Source organism: Monodon monoceros, unplaced genomic scaffold, assembly GCF_005190385.1.
Source record: "Monodon monoceros isolate NGI ecotype Baffin Bay Population unplaced genomic scaffold, NGI_Narwhal_1 Super_Scaffold_11, whole genome shotgun sequence".
NCBI lineage: Eukaryota > Metazoa > Chordata > Mammalia > Artiodactyla > Monodontidae > Monodon > Monodon monoceros.
Window position 1 is genome coordinate 114,550,904 of NW_021703767.1, and position 23,194 is coordinate 114,574,097.

General features: G+C 37.8%; 2 protein-coding genes across 7 annotated transcripts in view; one reads left to right on the top strand and one right to left on the bottom strand.

Annotated features, from left to right (window-relative positions):
• HPS3 (HPS3 biogenesis of lysosomal organelles complex 2 subunit 1) overlaps positions 1 to 2,406 on the bottom strand; it is a 65,029-nt gene extending 62,623 nt beyond the window's left edge. Inside the window, exon 1 of the mRNA XM_029214556.1 lies at positions 2,334 to 2,406. The gene's annotated coding sequence lies outside the window, so the exon portion shown is untranslated. The remainder of the gene's footprint in view (positions 1 to 2,333) is intronic.
• Positions 2,407 to 2,440: 34 nt separating this feature from the next.
• HLTF (helicase like transcription factor) overlaps positions 2,441 to 23,194 on the top strand; it is a 58,980-nt gene continuing 38,226 nt past the window's right edge. For 3 of the 6 annotated variants that reach the window (XM_029214513.1, XM_029214514.1, XM_029214515.1), the window contains exons 1-7: positions 2,441 to 2,636; positions 3,823 to 4,030; positions 18,538 to 18,704; positions 19,919 to 20,052; positions 20,609 to 20,706; positions 22,347 to 22,421; positions 22,581 to 22,772. In XM_029214513.1, the coding sequence (XP_029070346.1) occupies positions 2,617 to 2,636; positions 3,823 to 4,030; positions 18,538 to 18,704; positions 19,919 to 20,052; positions 20,609 to 20,706; positions 22,347 to 22,421; positions 22,581 to 22,772 (894 nt within the window). In that variant the 5' untranslated portion in view covers positions 2,441 to 2,616. Of the gene's footprint in view, positions 2,637 to 3,278; positions 4,031 to 18,537; positions 18,705 to 19,918; positions 20,053 to 20,608; positions 20,707 to 22,346; positions 22,422 to 22,580; positions 22,773 to 23,194 lie in introns of those variants that run through there. The other 3 variants (XM_029214510.1, XM_029214512.1, XM_029214511.1) reach the window with 2 other exon arrangements.

Consider the following 23,194-nt stretch of genomic DNA (forward strand, 5'->3'; position numbering starts at 1 on the left):
CTTCATCACCTCCCCATTCCAAGCTATCATCATCTCTTACCTGGACACAATCGTTTTCTAATTATCAACTAACCAGTTTCTCCATTTCTGTTCTTGTTCCCTATAATCCATTCTCACAGAGCTGACAGAGTGAATTTTTTAAAGCCTAATCTAGATTGTCATTCTCCTGGTTAAAACATTTAATGGATTTCTATTGCATTGAACATAAAATACAAACTCTACCACAGACCATAAATTTCTATGTAATCTGGCCCTTATCTTCCTCACTATCCTCTTTGTGACACTCTCCTCCTTACACATCAGTCCAACACATAAGCCACTGTACAGTTCCCATTCTCTTTTTTCCAGTTAAAAATGTTTATTTTTCAGAAAACATTTTCCCGTCTGAATTCGTAAGTGTTGTGACATTTTAATCAAACTAGTACAAATGGCACTTCTTTTTTAAAACTAAAAATAATAAAGAACAATGAAATGAAAGTATTCAAGTTTAAGTTCAGCTACTAGATCTGAGCTGTAAAATAGTGACAATATGGACAAAAATGTTGACTTTAAATAACAAATTTTTACTTCATTCAATCCACATTCTTTAACCATGGGATAGTCATTATTCATAGGTTTCAAGTCTTGAAAGGGTCAGGTTTACCTGATAGGTATTGCCAGATTTGAAATCTATCTTTCAGTCTGACGAGCATAACTTCTTTATTAACTTTACACACAAAACATTTTCAATTTGGGCATTTTCTGGCATATTTTTCAAGAAATTATTTAGATCTGGCACATTCAAAATTGAACTATACTGCCATTTGCCTCATAATACTTCCAGAAGAAAGTAAAATAACTAAAATAGGGCTTCCCTGGTGGTGCAGTGGTTAAGAATCCACCTGCCAATGCAGGGAACACGGGTTCGAGCCCTGGTCTGGGAAGATCCCACACGCCGCGGAGCAACTAAGCCCACGCGCCCCAACTACTGAGCCTGTGCTCTAGAGCCCGCGAACCACAAGTACTGAAGCCCGCGTGCCTAGAGCCCGTGCTCCGCAACAAGAGAAGTCACCGCAATGAGAAGACTTCAAACCACAATGAAGAGTAGACCCTGCTCGCTGCAGCTAGAGAGAGCCTGCACGCAGCATCAAAGACCCAACGCAGCCGAAAATAAATAATTAATTTTAAAAATAACTAAAATAACTTGAAATGCCACTCCCTTCATCTTCCTTCTGTTTAGTGAGATGAAGTAATAAGTTGCTGAAAATTTTATTTCTCATTCTACTGCAGCTTCATATTTACAGATCGAATAGTTTAAGATAGTGAACAAATGCCTCCTGAAAAACTGTTTCATTGACCATCTCTCTTACTCTGCTGATGGAAGTGTGAAATGGACCACTCTTTGAAGGGCAAGGGTCAATACTAATCACTTTCTCAAATACATTTCCTCTTTAATCCTGCACATCTCTTGACAGTTAACACCTAGCCCTAAGCACAGGTCAGGGCCACCACCAGCTTCTTACCCCGGTGCTGTTGCTGAACCAGGTATTACACAAGGCTCCCAAGGCGTAGAGACCAGCCCTGCCAGCACCTTGGCTGGCAGCAGGACGAACTGGCCCACGCACTCAAAGCTGAATTCTCCTGTCTCCTCAGATTCTCAGAAGCCGTCCACGGAGCACTCGGGAGCGACCCCTACAGTTCCCCGAGGAAAACCAGCTTCGTCCCACCCTGCAGGGACAGCCACATGCCCTCAGGGGAGGCTGGGCCACTTCCAGCTGCCACCAACAAGGTTCTTGTGCTCTCATCACATTTTATGGCTTTCCTCTAGTAGAAATGAAAATCCCCCCCCCAAAAGGTGGGGGTGGTGGGAGAGGGGGAGAGGGAGAGATGGAGAGATGGATGGGGAACGCCATAAATCTAAATTGCGATTAAGCTCTCTGTACCCGGTGTGGCTCATTGATTCGCTCGTGGGGCTTAAAATGCATATTTTGAGGGCAACTACCCGGATTCACCGCAGATAAACGAAGGAAAGGAGCTTACGCAGTGGAAGACACTACTACATGTCCCATAAGATAAAGGGAAAATTAGAGGCAGGATGGTGGTAGGACCTGAAGAATGGGGCCGAGGCTTAGGGCCTGAGGGAAACAGCGGAAAGGAGAGGCGTCGCCCTTTCATTGAGTCGGGGAATCAAACAGAAACGTGTACATCCTGTGCACTGCAGGCGGGCTCCTCGAACCGCGTGGCTTTCCCTCGCCCCTGTCTTGGGGGCGGGGAAGAACCCGGATGGAACCGCCCCTGCAGCCGGGACTCCCTCCTCCCGTCTTTGAATCGCTGCGCGGGGCGGAGTTGCTCACCCTTCTGTGCTCTGCTTGGTTGGTCTCCATAGGCTCCTCCTCGGGATTGGACGTTCCGGGTGCCAGTCACAAAGCGTCGCTGGCCTCTCACATTGCTGCTGGAAGGAGACGGCGTCGACGTCTGGCTCGGCTTGCTGCGTCTTACCTTGCCGAAGCGCGCTCTTGCTTCGGCCCTCGGAACCTGTCCCAGGCTTTTCGGCCCCGGGGTCTGGAAGGAGGCTTATCCAGGCGGCTCGAGAACGAAACCGGGCGCCTAAGTACCTCTCGTCATCCACTCAGCGCCATGTCCTGGATGTTCAAGAGGTGAAGGGGGTGAAGGGGGCGGAGGGGGTGGGGCGCCGAGGGTAACGGCGTGGCCGCGTCCCCAGATGAACCTGACCTTCCCCGCGTTTCCTTCGCGTTCCTCTTGCGAGCTGCGCAGCTGGCGTTCGTCCCGCTGGCGGCTCCTGTAGCCGCGGGAGAAATAAATGCAGAGTCTCCGCGGGCGAGGGGAGGCTCCTCAGGCGAGTCTCTTGCCAGGGCCTTGGGGAAATCTCTGTTAAGGGCTGTAGGGGGCCTGGGGCTCTGAGCTCCACTCCTTAGCCGGTGTCTCTTCTCGCCCTGTGCTTTATTCCACAAAACACCCATGAGATACCCACTGTGCGCCGGGCATTGTGCTCGGCCGAAAGGGCCGGGTAAGACAGCCCCTGTCCCCAAGCACCTCACAATTGATGTGTATGCACAGACGTGCAAATACATATCTGCAAAGGAGCCAAAAGCAGGACGCGTGACGTGCAAGGAGAACGCAGGGGAAATAGCTTCTCTCCGTTCTTAGCAAAGTAGAAGCTTCCTGGAAGTCTGCCAGCCGACTTCCTCTTACTTTTCATTGTCCAAATTGGTTTACATAACCGTTCCGGAAACAATTCTCCATCGGGGGGTTGAGGTTACCCTTAAACCAACGGGAGTCGGGGGCTTGAGGTCAGCTTCCCATGATGGCACCGTTAGGGTACCTGAATAAAATAAGGGTTCTAGTCGAAGGGAATTAAAGTAGTGGTTGCTGGATGTATTTGTAGAGCTATAAATGGCTTCGTGTAAAAAAGTTCAGTGTTTTCAAGTCTCTTCTAGCTCAAGATGTATTGAAATTTTGGTGTATAATTAGTTACATCACATATATTTCAGTTTAAGTAGGTGATGCAGACTAGGAAAGAGATTTGTGAACCCTTATTGGGGTTTTCACTTTGAATACCTCAGGGTAGAAGACACATTATTGAACAGGTAGGGTTTCTAGAAACCTCCGTCACTCCAATTCTTGCTTTAACCAGAGGAACGCGATTAATCTTTATACAGCACTTCCCACATAAGATTTAATTTGTTGAAGTAAAATGTGAGAAAACAATTGGCCTTTAAATATGGTATGGTCTTTGAGAAATATTTGGTTAAATATTGTATTGTTTTTCTGTGTGTGTGGTTTTTTTTTGTTGTTTTTGTTTTTTTTTTGTTTTTTTAATAGAGATCCTGTTTGGAAGTACTTGCAAACTGTCCAGTACGGAGTCCATGGAAATTTTCCACGCCTCTCATATCCAACTTTCTTTCCGCGTTTTGAATTCCAAGATATTATTCCTCCAGATGATTTCCTAACGAGCGATGAAGAGCTAGATTCAGTTTTATTTGGAACTTTGAGAGGTCATGTAGTTGGACTACGCTATTACACAGGAGTAGTGAGTATAACATTAGATATTAAGTTAATGTGATATGATATGTCATTTATGTAGAAAATAAGGATTAGAAGGTGATATATGCAGTAAATATTTACTTTAAGTAATTGAAATATATCTGGGCAAGAGATAACAAATACCTAATTATTAATATTCTTTTACTTTATATCATGGTTATAATATACAAAGCATTGTTTCCTGTATGGTCTCATTTGATCATTATAGTGTCTCTGAGGTAGATAGGACATCTATTATCCCCTTGTAGAAGTGAAGCTCAGGAAGGTTAAATGATTTGCTGAAAAAGCACAGATACTATGTGGTACATTTGCAAAATGACTTCCAAGTCAGTCCATTGCTTTCTCCTCTCCTGTCCCTTAGCACATTTCTACACTTTAATATTTTTAATTTAGGAAGATCAGTTCATACTAGATAAGGGAATTGTCTATTTTTAGGTACTTTTTTTTCTTCCTGTGTTTATCTTTTTGTATCTCTATTCTCTGCATCGTGTGTGTGTGTGTGTGTGTGTGTGTGTGTGTGTGTGAGAGAGAGAAGAGAACAGAGACAAAGATGGAGAAAACAGTTGTCTTTGTCATGGTTGTCTAGTATGCCTCTGTGTTATCTGGATGATATATCTCTAGTTTTATTTTTTTAATTATGAAAAATTTCAGACATGCATAAAAGAAGAATAATACAGTAAACTTCCATATACCCATGATCCAGATTCAGTAGTTAACAAGATTTTGCAGAGTAGCTTCATCACTTTTTCTCTTTTTCTTGGGTATTAAATATTCCAGCTGTATCACTTTACAACATTTAAGTGTGTATCTCTAAAAAAATTCAGGCATTTTCTTACATTGTTGTACTTAACAAAATTAATAATAATTCTCTATTACATCCTATAACTAATACATAATCAGTTTTCTTAATTGTTTAAAAATGCCTTTTTATTGTTAATTTGTTTGAATCAGGATCAAAACAAGTTAATAATAGTACCTTTGGTTGTTATGTAAGTCACCTCCCTGCTCTTTGTTTCATGTCATTGATTTATTGCAGAAACTGCATATATTGTTTTATGGAAAGTTGGATTTACCAGTTCTTCCATTCCCCCATATTTTTCTTATGGCGAAGCTTCTCAGATCATTTTTTGGTTGTCTGAAGTATATTTTGTGGGAGATTCCTTGGGAAAGAATTGTCTAGTGTTTTATTCTCTCATATTTTCTTTGTAATATTAGAGCTTCTCAGGTCATTTTATGGTTGTCTGAAGTGTGTTGTCTAGGAGATTCCTTAGGAAGGAACAATATTTCCTGAGTTTTGTTGTTTGTACTTGTGGTACTTATATGCTTCAAGGACAATTTGGTTGAATATAAAATCCTTGACCCATATTTTCTCTCCATAATATCTTGGTGTTGTATATAATGTTGCTGGTTAAAATTCTGATGCCAATATGATTTCTCTCCCATGTAGATCAATTGGAATTATTTTGCTTGGATAACTAAAGGATATTTTTCCTTATTTTGAAAGTCCAAAAGTTTCATTAGGCAATGTCTTAGTGTTGACTGTTCTGTAACTTCATTTTCTTCTATTTCAGAAAACTTTAATTATTATTATTTTTTGTTTGTTTATTTTTGCGGTACGCGGGCCTCTCACTGTTGTGGCCTCTCCTGTTGCAGAGCACAGGCTCCGGACACGCAGGCCCAGCAGCCATGGCTCAACGGGCCCAGCCGCTCCGCGGCATGTGGGATCTTCCCGGACCGTGTCCCCTGCATTGGCAGGCGGACTCTCAACCACTGCGCCACCAGGGAAGCCCTAATTATGGTTTTAAATGTTTGTTTTGTTTCAGAGCTTGTTTTTCTTCAAAGGACTCCATTCTGTTCTCTCGGTATTACATCTCCTCTGCATATACGTATGCCATATGTAAATGCCTGTTCCTCTGAAATCCTTTTTATCATATTTTTTCACTTTTCTGTTTTTCATCATTTATTTCCCTTACCATGTTTTTTACAAGATCTGTTCACTTTTGTGTTCTTTCTACTTTATTCTTTAATTCTGAAATAGTTTTTCTTTTCTAATTTTTTCCTGAAATGTGTCAGTTCTCAGTTCATATATCCATCTGTTCTCTAGCTCTCATATTCATTTCGGAACTTTCCTATTTTGGATTTGTGAAATATTTTCAAAATGTAACATTGTTTTTAAATTATTTTAAGCCATTGTGAAATATTAGATCATGCTTGTTATTGATCTTAGAACTATCACTATTTGTTGATTTTAGAATAATTTCTGTGACACTGGTAAGCTAATACAAATGTGATGAGCTGATTAAAACTAATCATTAATTTTTTTATTTTACAAAATGTATATTATTTATTTTATAAGTAATACACATTTATTATTTTAAAATGGCTAAAAGAAAAAGTATCAACTCTACCTGAATCCAGAATCACAACTTATGTTGTTGTGTCCTCCACGCTTTACTCTGAGAAAATATACATGTGACTTTAAATCGTATTATATATTAATAAAAATGAGGATCAGGGCTTCCCTGGTGGCGCAGTGGTTGAGAGTCTGCCTGCCGATGCAGGGGACGTGGGTTTGAGCCCTGGTCCGGGAGGATCCCACATGCCGCGGAGTGGCTGGGCCCATGAGCCATGGCCGCTGAGCCTGTGCGTCTGGGGCCTGTGCTCCGCAGCGGGAGAGGCCACAGCAGTGAGAGGCCCGCGTACCGCAAAAAAAAAAAAAAAAAAAGAGGATCATATTATGTCTACTATAGTAATCACCTTTTCTAAAGTAAAATATTAGGAATATCTTTTCATGTCAATACAGATCTTCGTTGTACTTTTCCTTGTTGATGTTTTCGAGTTCATAACTGACAGAAATCTTGTAATAAAAATTGAGGTATTTATCTTTGCATGCTTTTTATTATTTTCAACTTTTTTCCGCTTTATTGAGATGTGATTTATATATATATATATTTACAAATGCAAGCATTTGAAGTGTATGATTCTAAGAGTTTTAACAAAGCTATATACCTGATCATCACCACCCCATCAACATATAGATCATTTCCATTACCTCTAAAGTTCTCTTGTATTCTGTTGCAGTCCTTCATCCCTGCCTCTGCCTGAAGAACCACCAGTCTGACTTCTATCACTGTAGTTTAGTTTATTCTAGAGCTTCATATACTTTTTTTTTTGGCTGCGCCACGCGGCATGCAAAAATGTGAGACCTTAGTTCCCTGACAAGGGATCGAACCCGTACCCCCTGTGGTGGAAGCACGGAGTCCTAAGCACTGGACTGCCAGGGAATTCCCTAGAGCTTCATATACGTTGAATCATATAGTGTGTACTTTTTAAGTCTGGCTTCATTCAAACTCACCATAATTCAGATACGTCTTGAGTCAATTTTGGCAATTCATATTTTTAAAGAAAAGCATCCATTTATATTTTCAAACTTATTGCCACGGAGTTTGCATAGTAGTCATATACATGTAAAACTGTGTTTATGGTTGTATTCCTCTTTTCATTGTTTGTGTTATGTATTTGTGTCTATTCTTATTTTTTATTCATTAGCCTTGATAGAGATTTATCTGTTTCATCTTTTCAAGTAATCTTTCTTGGATTTTTTTATGATTATCATCTTTCTTTTTTTAAAATTTTTTTATACAGCAGGTTCTTATTAGTCATCAGTTTTATACACATCAGTGTATACTTGTCAATCCCAATCGCCCAATTCAGCACACTACCATCCCCTCACCCCTGCGGCTTTCCCACCTTGGTGTCCATACGTTTGTTCTCTACATCTGTGTCTCAACTTCTGCCCTGTAAACTGGTTGATCTATACCATTTTTCTAGGTTCCACATACATGTGTTAATATACAATATTTGTTTTTCTCATTCAGACTTACTTCACTCTGTATGACAGTCTCTAGATCCATCCACATCTCAAAAAATGACTCAGTTTTGTTCCTTTTTATGGCTGAGTAATATTCCATTGTATATATGTACCACATCTTCTTTATCCATTCGTCTGTCGTTGGGCATTTAGGTTGCTTCCATGACCTGGCTATTGTAAATAGTGCTGCAATGAACATTGGGGTGCATGTGTTTTTTTGAATTACGGTTTTCTCTGGGTATATGCCCAGTAGTGGGATTGCTGGATCATATGATAATTCTATTTTTACTTTTTAAGGAACCTCCATACTGTTCTCCATAGTGGCTGTATCAATTTACATTTCCACCAACAGTGCAAGAGGGTTCCCTTTTCTCCACACCCTCTCTGGCATTTGTTTGTAGATTTTCTTATGAAGCCCATTCTAACTGGTGTGAGGTGATACCTCACTGTAGTTTTGATTTTCATTTCTCTCATAATCAGTGATGGTGAGCAGCTTTTCCTGTGCTTCTTGGCCATGTGTATATCTTCTTTGGAGAAATGTCTATTAAGGTCTTCTGCACATTTTTGGATTGGGTTGTTTGTTTCTTTAATATTGAGCTGCATGAGTTGTTTATACATTTTGGAGATTAATCCTTTGTTCGTTGATTCCTTTGCAAATATTTTCTCCCATTCTGAGGGTTGTCTTTTCGTCTTGTTTATGGTTTCCTTTGCTTTGCAAAAGCTTTTAAGTTTCATTAGGTCCCATTTATTTATTTTTGTTTTTATTTCCATTACTCTAGGAGGTGGATCAAAAAAGATCTTTTTGTGATTTATGTCAGAGTGTTCTTCCTATGTGTTCCTCTAAGAGTTTTATAGTGTCCAGTCTTACATCTAGGTCTCTAACTCATTTTGAGTTTATTTTTGTGTATGGTGTTAGGGAGTGTTCTAATTTCATTCTTTTACATGTAGCTGTGCAGTTTTCCCAGCACCACTTATTGAAGAGACTGTCTTTTCTCCATTGTATATCCTTGCCTCCTTTGTCATAGATTAGTTGACCATAGGTGCGTGGGTTTATCTCTGGGCTTTCTACCTTGTTCCATTGATCTATGTTTCTGTTTTTGTGCCAGTACCATATTGTCTTGATTACTGTAGCTTTGTAGTATAGTCTGAAGTCAGGGAGTCTGATTCCTCCAGCTCGGTTTTTTCCCTCAAGACTGCTTTGGCTATTCGGGGTCTTTTGTGTCTCCATACAAATTTTAAGATTTTTTGTTCTAGTTCCGTAAAAAATGCCATTGGTAATTTGATAGGGATTGCATTGAATCTGTAGATTGCTTTCGGTAGTGTAGTCATTTTCACAATATTGATTCTTCCAATCCAAAAACATGGTATATCTCTCTATCTGTTGGTATTATCTTTAATTTCTTTCATCAGTGTCTTATGGTTTTCTGCATACAGGTCTTTTGTCTCCCTAGGTAGGTTTATGCCTAGTTATTTTATTCTTTTTGTTGCATTGGTAAATGGGAGTGTTTCCTTAATTTCTCTTTCAGATTTTTCATCATTAGTGTATAGGAATGCAAGAGATTTCTGTGCATTAATCTTGTATCCTGCAATTTTACCAAATTCATTGATTAACTCTAGTAGTTTTCTGGTGACATTTTTAGGATTCTCTGTGTATAGTAACATGATATCTGCAGAGACAGTTTTACTTCTTCTTTTCCAATTTGTATTCCTTTTATTTCTTTTTCTTCTCTGATTGCTGTGGCTAGGACTTCCAAAACTATGTTGAATGATAGTGGTGAGAGTGGACATCCTTGTCTTGTTCCTGATCTTAGAGGAAATGCTTTCAATTTTTCACCATTGAGAATGATGTTTGCTGTGGGTTTGTCGTATATGGCCTTTATTATGTTGAGGTAGGTTCCCTCTATGCCCACTTTCTGTAGAGTTTTTATCATAAATGGGTGTTGAATTTTTTAGAAACTTTTTCTGCATCTATTGAGATGACCGTTTGGCTTTTATTCTTCAATTTGTTAATATGGTGTATCACATTGATTGATTTCCTTACATTGAAGAATCCTTGCATCCCTGGGATAAATTCCACTTTATCATGGTGTATGATCCTTTTAATGTGTTGTTGGATTTTGTTTGCTAGTATTTTGTTGAGGACTTTTGCATCTATATTCATGAGTGATATTGGTCTGTAATTTTCTTTCTTTGTAGTATCTTTGTCTGGTTTTGGTATCAGGGTGATGGTGGCCTCATGGAATGAGTTCGGGAGTGTTCCTTTCTCTGCAGTTCTTTGGAAGAGTTTGAGAAGGATGGGTGCTCGCTCTTCTCTAAATATTTGATAGAATTCACCTGTGAAGCCATCTGGTCCTGGACTTTTGTTTGTTGGAAGATTTTTAATGACAGTTTCAATTTGATTACTTGTGATTGGTCTGTTCATATTTTCTATACCTTCCTGGTTCAGTCTTGGAAGTTTATACCTTTCTAAGAATTTGTCCATTTCTTCCAGGTTGTCCAATTTATTGGCATAGAGTTGCTTGTAGTAGTCTTTTAGGATGCTTTGTATTTCTGTGGTGCCTGTTGTAACTTCTCCTTTTTCATTTCTAATTTTATTGATTTGAGTCCTCTCCCTCTTTTTCTTGATGAGTCTGGCTAATGGTTTATCAATTTTGTTTATCCTTAGAGAACCAGCTTTTAGTTTTATTGATCTTTGCTGTTGTTTTCTTTGTTTCTATTTCATTTACTTCTGCTCTGATCTTTATGATTTCTTTCCTTCTGCTAACTTTGGGTTTTATTTGTTCTTCTTTCTCTAGTTCCTTTAGGTGTAAGGTTATATTGTATATTTGAGATTTTTCTTGTTTCTTGAGGTAGGCTTGTATAGCTATAAATTTCCGTCTCAGAACTGCTTTTGCTGCATCCCATAGGTTTTGTTTGTTTTTTGCGGTACGCGGGCCTCTCACTGTTGTGGCCTCTCGTTGCAGAGCACAGGCTCCGGACGCGCGGGTCCGGCAGCCATGGCTCACAGGCCCAGCCGCTCTGCCATCCCATAGTTTTTGGATCTTCGTGTTTTCACTGTCATTTGTCTCTAGGTATTTTTTGATTTCCTCTTTGATTTCTTCAGTAATCTCTTGGTTATTTAGTAATGTATTGTTTAGCCTCCATGTGTTTGTGTTCTTTACGGTTTTTTCCCTGTAATTGATTTCTAATCTCATAGCGTTGATATGATTTGTTTTCTTAAATTTACTGAGGCTTGCTTTGTGACCCAAGATGTGATCTGTCCTGGAGAATATTCCATACGCACTTGAGAAGAAAGTGTAATATGCTGTTTTTCGATGGAACGTCCTATAAATATCAATTAAATCTATCTGGTCTGTTGTATCATTTAAAGCTTGTGTTTCCTTATTTATTTTCATTTTGGATGATCTGTCCATTGGTGTAAGCGAGGTGTTAAAGTCCCCCACTATTATCGTGTTACTGTCGATTTCCTCTTTTAGAGCTGTTAGCAGTTGCCTTATGTATTGAGGTGCTCCTATGTTGGGTGCGTATGTATTTATAATTGTTATATCTTCTTCTTGGATTGATCCCTTGATCATTATGTAGTGTCCTTCCTTGTCTCTTGTAACATTCTTTATTCTAAAGTCTATTTGATATGAGTATTGCTACTCCAGCTTTCTTTTGATTTCCATTTGCATGGAATATCTTTTTCCATCTCCATCCCCTCACTTTCATTCTGTATGTGTCCCTAGGTCTGAAGTGGGTCTCTCGTAGACAGCATATATATGGGTCTTGTTTTTGTATCCTTTCAGCAAGCCTGAATGTCTTTTGGTTGGAACGTTTAATACATTCACATTTAAGGTAATTGTTGATATGTATGTTCCTATTACCATTTTCTTAATTGTTTTGGGTTTGTTTTTATAGGTCCTTTTCTTCTCTTGTGTTTCCCACTTAGAGAAGTTCCTTTAGCGTTTGTTGTAGAGCTGGTTTGGTGGTGCTGAATTCTCTTAGCTTTTGCTTGCCTGTAAAGCTTTTGGCTCCTCATCGAATCTGAATGAGATCCTTGCCAGGTAGAGTAATCTTGGTTGTAGGTTCTTCCCTTTCATCACTTTAAGTATATCATGCCACTTCCTTCTGGCTTGTAGAGTTTCTGCTGAGAAATCAGCTGTTAACCTTATGGGAGTTCCCTTTTATGTTATTTGTCATTTTTCCCTTGTTGCTTTCAGTAATTTTTCTTTGTCTTTAATTTTTGCCAATTTAATTACTCTGTGTATCGGTGTGTTTCTCCTTGGGTTTATCCTGTATGCGACTTGCTGTGCTTCCTGGACTTGGGTGGCTATTTCCTTTCCCATGTTAGGGAAGTTTTCGACTGTAATCTCTTCAGATATTTTCTCTGGTCATTTCTCTCTCTCTTCTCCTTCTGGGACCCCTATAATGCGAATGTTGTTGCGTTTAATGTTGTCCCAGAGGTCTCTTAGTCTGTCTTCGTTTCTTTCCATTCTTTTTTCTTTAGTCTGTTCCACAGCAGTGAATTCCACCATTCTGTCTTCTAGGTCACTTATCCATTCTTCTGCCTCAGTTATCCTGCTCTAGATTCCTTCTAGTGTAGTTTTCATTTATTTTATTGTTCATCTCTGTTTTTTTGTTCTTTAATTCTTCTATGTCTTTGTTAAACATTTCTTGCATCTTTTCGATCTTTGCTTCCATTCTTTTTCTGAGGTCCTGGATCATCTTCACTATCATTATTCTGAATTCCTCTTCTGGAAGGTTGCCTATCTCTACTTCATTTAGTTGTTTTTCTGGGGTTTTATCTTGTTCCTTCATCTGGTATATAGCCCTCTGCCTTTTCATCTTTCTGTGAATGTGGTTTTTGTTCCACAGGCTGCAGGATTGTAGTTCTTCTTGCTTCTGTTGTCTGCTCTCTGGTGGATGAGGCTATCTAAGAGGTTTGATGAGAGGGACTGGTGGTGGGTAGAGCTGACTGTTGCTTTGGTGGGCAGAGCTCAGTAAAACTTTAATCCACTTGACTGTTGATGGGTGGGCTGGGTTCCCTCCCTGTTGGTTGTTTGGCCTGGGGCAACCCAACACTGGACCCTACCTGGGCTCTTTGGTGGGGCTAATGACAGACTCTGGGAGGGCTTACACCAAGGAGTACTTCCCAGAACTTCTGCTGCGAGTATCCTTGTCCCCAGGGTGAGCCACAGCCACCCCCCGCCTCTGCAGGAGACCCTCCAACACTAACAGGTAGGTCTTGTTCATTCTCCCCTGGGGTCACTGCTCCTTCCCCTGGGTCCCGACGCGCACACTACTTTGTGCCCTCCAAGAGTGGAGTCTCTGTTTCCCCCAGTCCTGTCGAAGTCCTGCAATCAAATCCCACTAGGGTTCAAATTCTGATTCTCTGAGAATTCCTCTTCCCATTGCTGGACCCCCAGGTTGGGAAGCCTGACGGGGGGCTCAGTACCTTCACTGCAGTGGGTGGACTTCTGTGGAATAAGTGTTCTCCAGTCTGTGAGTCACCCACCCAGCAGTTATGGGATTAGACCTTACTGTGATTGCGCCCCTCGTACCGTCTCATTGTGGCTTCTCCTTTGTCTTTGGATGTGGGGTATCTTTTTTGGTGAGTTCCAGTGTCTTCCTGTCGATGATTGTCCAGCAGCTAGTTGTGATTCTGGTGTTCTCATAAGAGGGAGTGAGAGCACGTCCTTCTACTCCGCCATCTTGGTTCCTCCCGGCACAACAATCTATCATCTTGCTTTGGTCATTGATTTCTCTTTTACATTCTGTTATCCTATTTTCCTTAGGTCCATTTTATTTTATTTTATTTTTGCATTCTTGATTCGAACACTTAATGTTAATAATAAAAGATTTTAATCTTTTAAACGTTCTTCAAAGTACAACATTGGCTGTATCACCTAAGATTTGTTATATAGTATTGGTGGCATTATTAATTTTTAACTTTTTAAAAATGTTTTCAATTTGCTTATGTTTACATTTTTTATGTCTTGACCCATCAAAATCTTTATTTTATAATAAAGTAGATTATTTCTTTTCCATTCTATTCTAAAAGTATTGTTATAATTAGTCCTATTTCTGTCTTTTTGTTGTCATCTTAATCTTGTTTTACTAATATATCCTTTTTTGTCATGTGCTTGGATCATGTTTTCTTTGTTTTTATAGTCTCAACGTTTTGCCCTACTTCTTTTGGTTATATATTTTCTGGAATTTGCATATCTGGTTTAACGAAGATCATGCTATAAGCAGTGGCAATGGGGAGGCGGTCTGGTAGAGAACAGAGCTATGCCTCACAGAATATCTTCAAAGAGGAATTATTAGAGAGAATTATTAGAGAGGAATATTTGTCTGATAATCTGGTTGGTCAGGCTGTAGTCTCTTGAGTCAGTAAACAGATGCTGGGAGAGGTTTAAAGCAGGTTTCTTGTGTATTTTTCAGGCAGTTAAAAAAATTTAGGTAATTCACGTACCATAAAATTTATCATTTGTAAGTGTACAATTCAGTGGTTTTTAGATATTCACAAGGTTGTAAAACCATCCGCACTGATTCCAAAACATTTTCATCATTCCCAAAACCCTGTACCCATTAGTAATCACTCCATATTACTCTCTCCCCTTAGCCCATGGCATCCATCAATTTATGTTCTGTTTCTATGGATTTACTTAACTCTAGACATTTCATGTAAATGGAATCATAGAATATGTGGCTCTTGGGTCTGGCCTTCATTCCGCCTTCTTTTGTGTTAAATCTTTTGTGTTAAGTATTTCCTGGTGTACCATAGTAGTTCCCTGGTTGTTTCTTTATTATATATTTTGAGTTATTTTCTTAGTAGTTGCCCTTGGGAACTACTAACATCTTAATTCATAAGAATCTAGTTTGGATTTATGGCAACTTAATTTCAATTGTTTATAAAAACCTTGCTTTGAGATAGTTCTGTTGTCTTCCTTCCTACTTCTTTATGCTGTTTTCATACAGATTAATTCTTTATATACATCATATGTTCATCAATACAGGTTTATAATGATTATGTCCTTTTAAATCAGATAGGAGGGAAAAGTTACAACTAAAAAATTTTATACTGTCTTTTATATTTACCTGTGTAATTACATTTACCTGTGCTTTTTATTTCTTCATGTAGATTCAAGTTACTGTCTAGTGCCTTTGATTTCAGCCTGAAGGTCTTCTTTTAATATTTCTTGTAGGGTAGGTCAGCTAGTGATGGATTCTGTCAGTTTTTGTTTATCTGGGAACTTCTTAATTTCTTTTTTATTTTTGAAGGATAGTTTTTCCAGATATAGAATTCTTGGTTGAATTTTTTTCTTTTAGCACTTTGAGAAGTTATCCCACTGTCTCCATGGGTTTCTGGTGAAAAATCAGATGTTAATCTTATTGAGGATCCCCTGTATGTAATGAGTTGTTTCTCTCAGTTGCTTTCAGTGTACTTTCCACAGTTTGATTTTGATGTGTCTGGGTTTGAATGTCTTTGAGTTTTTTTTACTTGGAGTTTGTTGAGCTTTTTTTTTTTTTTTTTGCCGTATGCAGGCCTCTCACTGTTGTGGCCTCTCCCGTTGCGGAGCACAACCTCCGGATGTGCAGGCCCAGCGGCCATGGCTCACGGGCCCAGCCGCTTCGTGGCACGTGGGATCCTCCCAGACCGGGGCACAAACTCATGTCCCCTGCATCGGCAGGTGGACTCTCAACCACTGTGCTACCAGGGAAGCCCTGTTGAGCTTCTTAAATATGTAGATTAATGTTTTTTCATCAAATTTGGGAAGTTTTTAGCTATTATTTCTTCAGATATTCTCTCTACCTCTTTTTCTCGTCTCCTTCTGAGACTCTCATCATGTGTGTGTTGGTATGCTTGCTGTTATCCCACAGGATCTGTTCATCTTTCATCATTCTTTTTTCTTTCTGTTCCTCAAACTATAACTGTTCCTCAGACGTTATAGTCTCAGTTGACCTGTCAACAACTTCATTGATTCTTTCTTCTGCCTGCTCATATCTGATGTTTGAGCCTCTTTAGTGAATCTTAGACTTTAGTTATCTACATACATTTTGACTCCAGAATTTCTATTTGGCGAGACATAGTTCTCATGCTTTCCTTTAGTTCTGCAGACATGGTTTGCTTTAGATCTTTGAACATATTTAAAATTAAAACTTAAGTTTTTTTCTAGTAGGTCAAGCATCTGTGCTTCCTTATGGGTAGATGATTGATAGCTTTTTTCCTTTGTGTGAGCTGTACTTTCTTGTTTCTTTGCATGTCTCTCTTGTTGTTGAAAAGTAGACGTTTTAAATAATATAGCAACTCTAAATCATATGATCCTGTAATCCCACTCCTGGGCATATATCCAGAGAAAACTGTAATTCAAAAAGATCTATGCACACCAATGTTCATTGCAGCACTATTTACAATAGCCAAGACATGGAAGCAACCTCAATGTCCATCAACAGATGGATGGATAAAGATATGGTATATCTATACAATGGAATATTACTCAGCCATAGAAGAGAATGAGATAATGCCCTTTGCAGCAACGTGGATGGACCTAAAGATTATCATAATAAGTGAAGTAAGCCAGACAGAGAAAGATAAATATCGTATGATATCACTTATATGTGGAACCTAAAAAGAATAATACAAATGAACTTATTTACAAAACAGAAATAGATCCACAGATATAGAAAACAAACTTACGGTTACCAAAGGGGGAATGGGGGGATGGATAAATTAGGAGTTTGGGATAAATTATACACACTGCTATATAACCAAGAAGGACCTGCTGTATAGAACAGGAAACTATATGCAATATTTTGTAATAGCCTATAAGTGAAAAGAATCTGAAAAAGAATAGATTTTATATATATCTATAAATTATTTGTGTATATAGGTATATGTGTATGTACTTATATACATGTATAACTGAATCACTGTGCTGTACACCTGAAACTAACAATAGTATAAATCAACTATACTTCAACTAGAAATACCTATATGTGATGATGAATGTGAGCTTAAAAAAAAATAATTTGGCAGCTCTAGAAATCAGATTCTTCCTTCTCCCCTGGATTGGTTGTTGCTGATTTTGGTTATTGTTGTTTGTTTAGTAACTTTTGCTAAATTAACCCTGTGAAAGTCTTTGTTGTGTCTGGCCACTGATATCTGTATTTGGTTAGCTTAGTGGTCAGGTAATGACTGAACTAGAACCGGTAAATTTCCCAGTCTTTACTGAGAGGATCTGTGTGCATTTGGGGCACTCCTTCAACACTCAGCTTGGCAGTTGACAGCTCTGCCTTAGCCTTTATTTCCTGCCTGTTCAGAGCTTCAAGTTTAGCCAGAGGTGAGAGCTTAAGACCTTCTCAGGTCTTTCCTGAACATATTCACAGCCCTGAGCATGCATACAGCCCTGTGCTTGCATTTGGCCTTCTAGATTTCCAGGAATATGTTGGAGCTTTGAACATCTTATTCTCCGCTTTTTCCTCTTAAGCCCTTTGGTTATTGTTTTGTTTGCCCTAGCTGTTACGCACTGCCTGTAAAATTGTTTTTGACAAACACCCACCCAAGGGAGAACGTTTTATGTGCTGAGTAAGCTCAGAGGTCAAATAGAAACAGCTTTGCAGGTGGGGGTCTTCTAGGGAACCACCATACAGGTCAAATAATGACAATTCTATAGGAATAAATCTTTGAAATTCTGCTCCAGTGTGCTCACTCTGGTAACTGCTAGGCTGTACTAAGAAGTGCAGCAGGTTGTTACTTTTAAAGGCTGTCGTGTAACTGAGAGCTGGAGATGAGACTAGGGCACCGATATTCAGCTGTTTTCTTGAATTAAGATTCCCCAGGTTTCTACAACCCTTTGGTTAGTTTCCAGAGTTCTGAAAAAGTTGATTCAAACAGTTTTTGCCAGTTTTTTCATTGCTTTTATTATGGAAGAGAGAATTTTTGGAAGTCCTTACTCTTCCATTTTCAATTATGTCACCCTCAGGCCATTTTTAATTAAGTGGAATCAGATAATGGCATGAGTTGAAGGCTGGATGTATTTTCTTGTTCCAGTTCCATTCTCTCTTATAATTAACGCCTTTTAACCCTTTGAGATTCTAGAGAATTTAGGCTTAGGAGCCGGCCTGCCTGGATTCAGATCCTAGCTCTGCTACTTATTAACTTTATGACCTTGGGCAAGTTACTTAACTTTTCTGTGCTTTAGTGTCTTCATCTGTAAAATGGAGATAATGATAACACCTACCAAAAGGGTCGTGACAGTTTTAAAAGTCAGTCTATGTAATGTACTTAGAACAATGTGTGGCCCATAGTAAGCACTCAAGAGATTACCTGTTTTCGAAGTTATAATGTTGAATAATTTTAGATAATGTGCATCTGTTAGTTTTGATTGTATTTTTTATATATCAAGGGTTAACTTCCATTGAATATAAATTAGGAAAATATTGTAAAAGAATTATTATAAAATATGTTCTTTAATGTTTCTATAGAAATATGAGTCCAAGAAGATGTGCATTTCTTATATGTGGTGTTATTCAGTAAGCATTAAAAAATGAATGGAAATCCCAGATAAAGTATGATGAAGAAAGGTATCATTATATGTTTATTATTTATAATAATATCTGTTTATTATTTTTATTAGGTTAATAATAATGAAATGGTTGCTTTACAACGAGAACCTGATAACCCTTATGATAAGAATGCAATTAAAGTAAACAATGTGAATGGAAATCAGGTCGGCCATATAAAGAAAGATCTTGCAGCTGCCTTGGCCTATATCATGGACAACAAATTGGCTCAAGTTGAAGGGTAATGCACTTTTGGAGTTCAGTTTTAATAATTGTGAGTTGTAGTGATCTTTGGATGTAAGGGTATGTAAAGTTGCCCTGACAACTTTTGTCACTATACCTTTAGTATGCATTCAATAAATGTTTTAATTCTTCTTTCATCTGCCTGCACTACCCTAGCCATCAAATAGCTGTTCCCTCACTTTCCTGGTAAATTATTACCATGGAGAAAAATAGACTTTGGTTCAAATATTAGAAAGTCCACACCGTCTTTTAAGAAAAAAGCTTTTTAAAAAGCCTTTTAGTGCATTGATTTGAGAAGTTTGGAAGTGTTTGTTTAAATCAGGTTGTAAGCTGATAGCCTGTGATCAGATGTACATGAGTTTGGTTTTGCCTACACAGTGTTTAATTTTTCTTTTCAGTTATTTCCGATATTCGAATATCTGGACATTCTACATTTTATGCATATTAATTTTCCCTAATTATACAAAATTATTTATAAATATTTCTCTTGATAAATGGAAGATCTGGTAATGCAGGATACTTATTTCCACATTACGTCATTTGATTGGAGATAAGTAGCAGCTGTTGCATTATCTAGGCATATACCTTCTTAGTTCTACCACCTGTTCCTTTTTTAAAACTCCCAGTCTCTTTGGTTACATTTTCTCTTTTATGCGTTTGTGTCTGTGACCTCAATTTTAGTATGGGTTGTTTAGGATATTAAAAGGTGAGTTTGGAAGATAAATATTTAGCAGTGTCTTCTCACTTGTTTACTTGTTTTCTCCTTTCTCAGTTCATCAAGTTTTTCAGATATTGAGAGTAAACTTTCAGCGAATCCTGGATCAGAAATAGTTCTTGGAAATCCTTCCCCATGCTCCCAGAATGGGTTGCTACACTCAGTGGTTCTGTTAGTGGAAGCTCTGCCTTCTGAATTAAACTTGCTATTTTACTTATCTTATGATCTTGGTAATAGGCTAACTACGCATTTAAACACTTTTACCTCACCTGAGTTTCTTCTGGCATTCTGGTCCTAAAAACTGCCTTTTCTTCTCGTTATTGTTGGTCCTAGTCCGTGTCCTTTTTCTTTCTAGTCTGCTCAATTAGTTCCTTTCTGTTTTGCTTGCATGCAGAATTTGAATGTGGCGGTTATTTAACAAGGTTTTTAATGAGACTTAAATGTAAAAAAATAACACTTCTAATTTCTCTTTTTTTTTTCTTTCTTAATTATGATAGGGTAGTTCCTTTTGGTGCAAACAATGCTTTTACCATGCCTTTGCATATGACTTTTTGGGGAAAAGAAGAAAATAGAAAAGCAGTTTCAGATCAGTTGAAGAAACATGGGTTTAAATTGGGTCCTGCACCAAAAAGTAAGTTCAGGGTTTAACCTACTATTATTGTGATATTGTTAAGATGCTGGAATTGTAAAACATTCATTCTCTTAAGTAATACCTTGAATTTGTGTGGCTAAATTAATTAGTGCTGAAGGCTCCAAGTTCTTTTGTTAGGAATCTTTTTAAGGAAATCCTTGAATTTTTTTTCTCTTTATTTTGAAATAACTATAGATTCATAGGAGGTTGCACACATACACAGAAAAATGTGCAAGGAGGTCCCTCCCCTAACTTCCCCCAGTGATAATATCTGGAAATCCCTGATTTTAAACATTCTCTTTAATAAGTTATAGACAACAAGAATCTCCCAATAGAGAATGAAAAAGTATTATTTGTTTTTCAAAAGTTTGTTTAAATAATGTGGAATTCTTTTAAAGTATTTTTTGAATAACCTAGCAGATTTAGTTTTAAAAATTTTAAAACACATATTAAGGGAATTTTTAATTCAGCTTATTAGACAAGCTTTAAAAGCTATTTACCAAAAGATAATTTATTTCATTTGGTGATTTTATTCTTTTCATTTTGTAAATTATAGCTTTAGGATTCAGTTTGGAAAGTGGTTGGGGCTCTGGAAGAGCGGGACCAAGCTATAGTATGCCAGTTCATGCTGCAGTACAGATTACAACTGAACAGGTGCACTTCTCTTTTATTTCATAACTAAAAGTGAAGAGTGAATTTTAAATGCTGAAGGTTGATGTTTAAAAATATAAGATAAATATGCATCTGTTAGTATTAGTGATCTTTATATTGTTAAGGAACATGTAGAATAAATAAAATATATTGCAAATATTTATGTAGAAAGAAAGCAGTGATAAGGATTATGTCCACATACATGTATTCATATATACATTGAAACACACACATTGCTGTATACACCTGTGATGTTTTACTCTGTTTTGATGTTTTTGTATTACTTGAAATTTTTAAAATAGCCATAATTTTTAAAAAGTTGAAACTTGAAACTTAACTCCTTTCAGGAAGGTTGCAAATGCAGTGCTAAACTAGTTCTGAATCTCTGGCCTTAGTCTGTTTCTTACTTTGTCTGCTTTGTGATCCAGGATACTGTTATGCTGGGTTAGTTTGAGGAAAAAAGGGTATAAAGTAAATTAATGCAGATCAATCTACCAATTACATCAAAATTTTTTTTGTCTCTACTCATCAGTGTTATTAGTCTTTTTATATTCTAATTGTAGTTACTGTACTTTCCCTGCTCATTGTTAGAAGGGCTTGAGCCTGTGTCTGTCATTCTTTTTTTTTTTTTTAATTTATTTTATTTTTGGCTGCGTTGGGTCTTCATTGTTGCACGCAGGCTTGCGCTAGTTGAGGCAGGCAGGGGCTACTCTTCCATGTGATGCGCAGGCTTCTCATTGCAGTGGCTTCCCTTTGTTGTGGAGCGTGGGCTCAGTAGTCGTGGTTCGCGGGCTCTAGAGCAGTCTTATTATCTGTGGCACAAAGGCCCAGCTGCTCCGTGGCGTGTGGTATCCTCCCGGACCAGGGCTTGAACCCATGTCTCCTGCATTGGCAGGCAGATTCTTAACAACTGCGCCACGAGGGAAGCTCTTGAGCTTGTGTCTGGTGGGTAAAACCCAGATTACCTCTCCTCACTTTTTAGATTTGGCCTGATTTCTTCTGGGCTGTTGCTATGTATTTATTTGCTAATTTACAAAAGTAATTATAATATATATATGTTACTGTACGATTGGACTAGATCAATTTAAAGAACCAACTAAAGATTAGCATAAGATTGAAATTATCCTAATATTTTGTAGCACATAGCAAATTTCTGATTATTTCTGATTATTCATAATAATCAATGAAATGTCATTTACTTGAAAAAGTCAAATATACTTGGTAGGATCTGCCAAAATGGTTTGAATACAGCTAATAGAATCACAGAATTTCAATGGCAGAAGGAACCTTAGAGACACTCTAAATCTAGTTCATCCCATTTCTTTTGTGGTAATAAGTTACAGGGCCATATAGGTAAAGTGTCTTGCCCAAAGTTATATAAAGGTTTTTTTGTGACAGAGTTGTGACTGAAACCCAGGACTTAAAACTCTATCCTGTATTCTTTCGACTGTAACAGTTACCTAAAGGATCTATTTATTCTGCCATTATTGAGCAGCGTAGTATCTCAAAGAATTAATTTATTTTATGTACCTTTTGGTATTCGACTCTTTTAGTTAATTAAATGACTTGAAATCTCTGAATTAAGTGCAATTATTGTTTGAATTGGTTTGTTTCATAATGTTTCTTGTTGCTGTTTGTTGTAGCTTAAGACAGAGTTTGACAAATTGTTTGAAGATTTAAAGGAAGATGATAAAACTCAGGAAATGGAACCAGCTGAGGTACTGAGCCAGTATTTTCTATTTAAAAGTATTTGGAATTTAAAAATATGGTATTAATCTATACATTTTTTCATCACAAGATCAACTTTTCTAGATTCTGCATGGGGTAAAAGAAAGGGCTTATTGTATTTCTATTTATAACGTTTCTTTTATTTATAGGCTGTTGAAACACCATTGCTTCCACATCAAAAACAAGCTCTAGCTTGGATGGTTTCACGGGAAAACAGTAAAGAACTTCCACCATTCTGGGAACAGCGAAGTGACTTATACTATAACACAATAACAAATTTTTCTGAAAAGGACCGACCAGAAAATGTTCATGGAGGAATTTTAGCTGATGATATGGGTTTGGTAATTATATTTTTCCTTGAGTTAATAACATTTTATTTTGTAACTAAGATTCTATATGAAGTAATTTTGAAGTATATAGAGATGGGAATATGTTGGTGCCAGTTTGGGACTCGATATCACTGTGAGTGTAGAACATAATTTTTCCTGTGGTTTTCACTTAAAATAATGCTGAGTTTGTTTTTTTTTTCTTTTGGCTTGTTTGCCTAAGGTACAATTAAAATAATTGGCAGTAATGATATAAACATGTGTTTTTCAATTTTCTTTTGAAATTCAGGGTAGCTTATCTTTCATGGGTTTTCTTAAAGAAAAGATATGATTCCTTACACCAGCAGTTTTTATACTTTTTGGTCTCAGCAACTCTTTATGTTCTGTCTTTGTGGGTTGTCTCTATTACTATATCTATTAATATTTATGGTACTAGA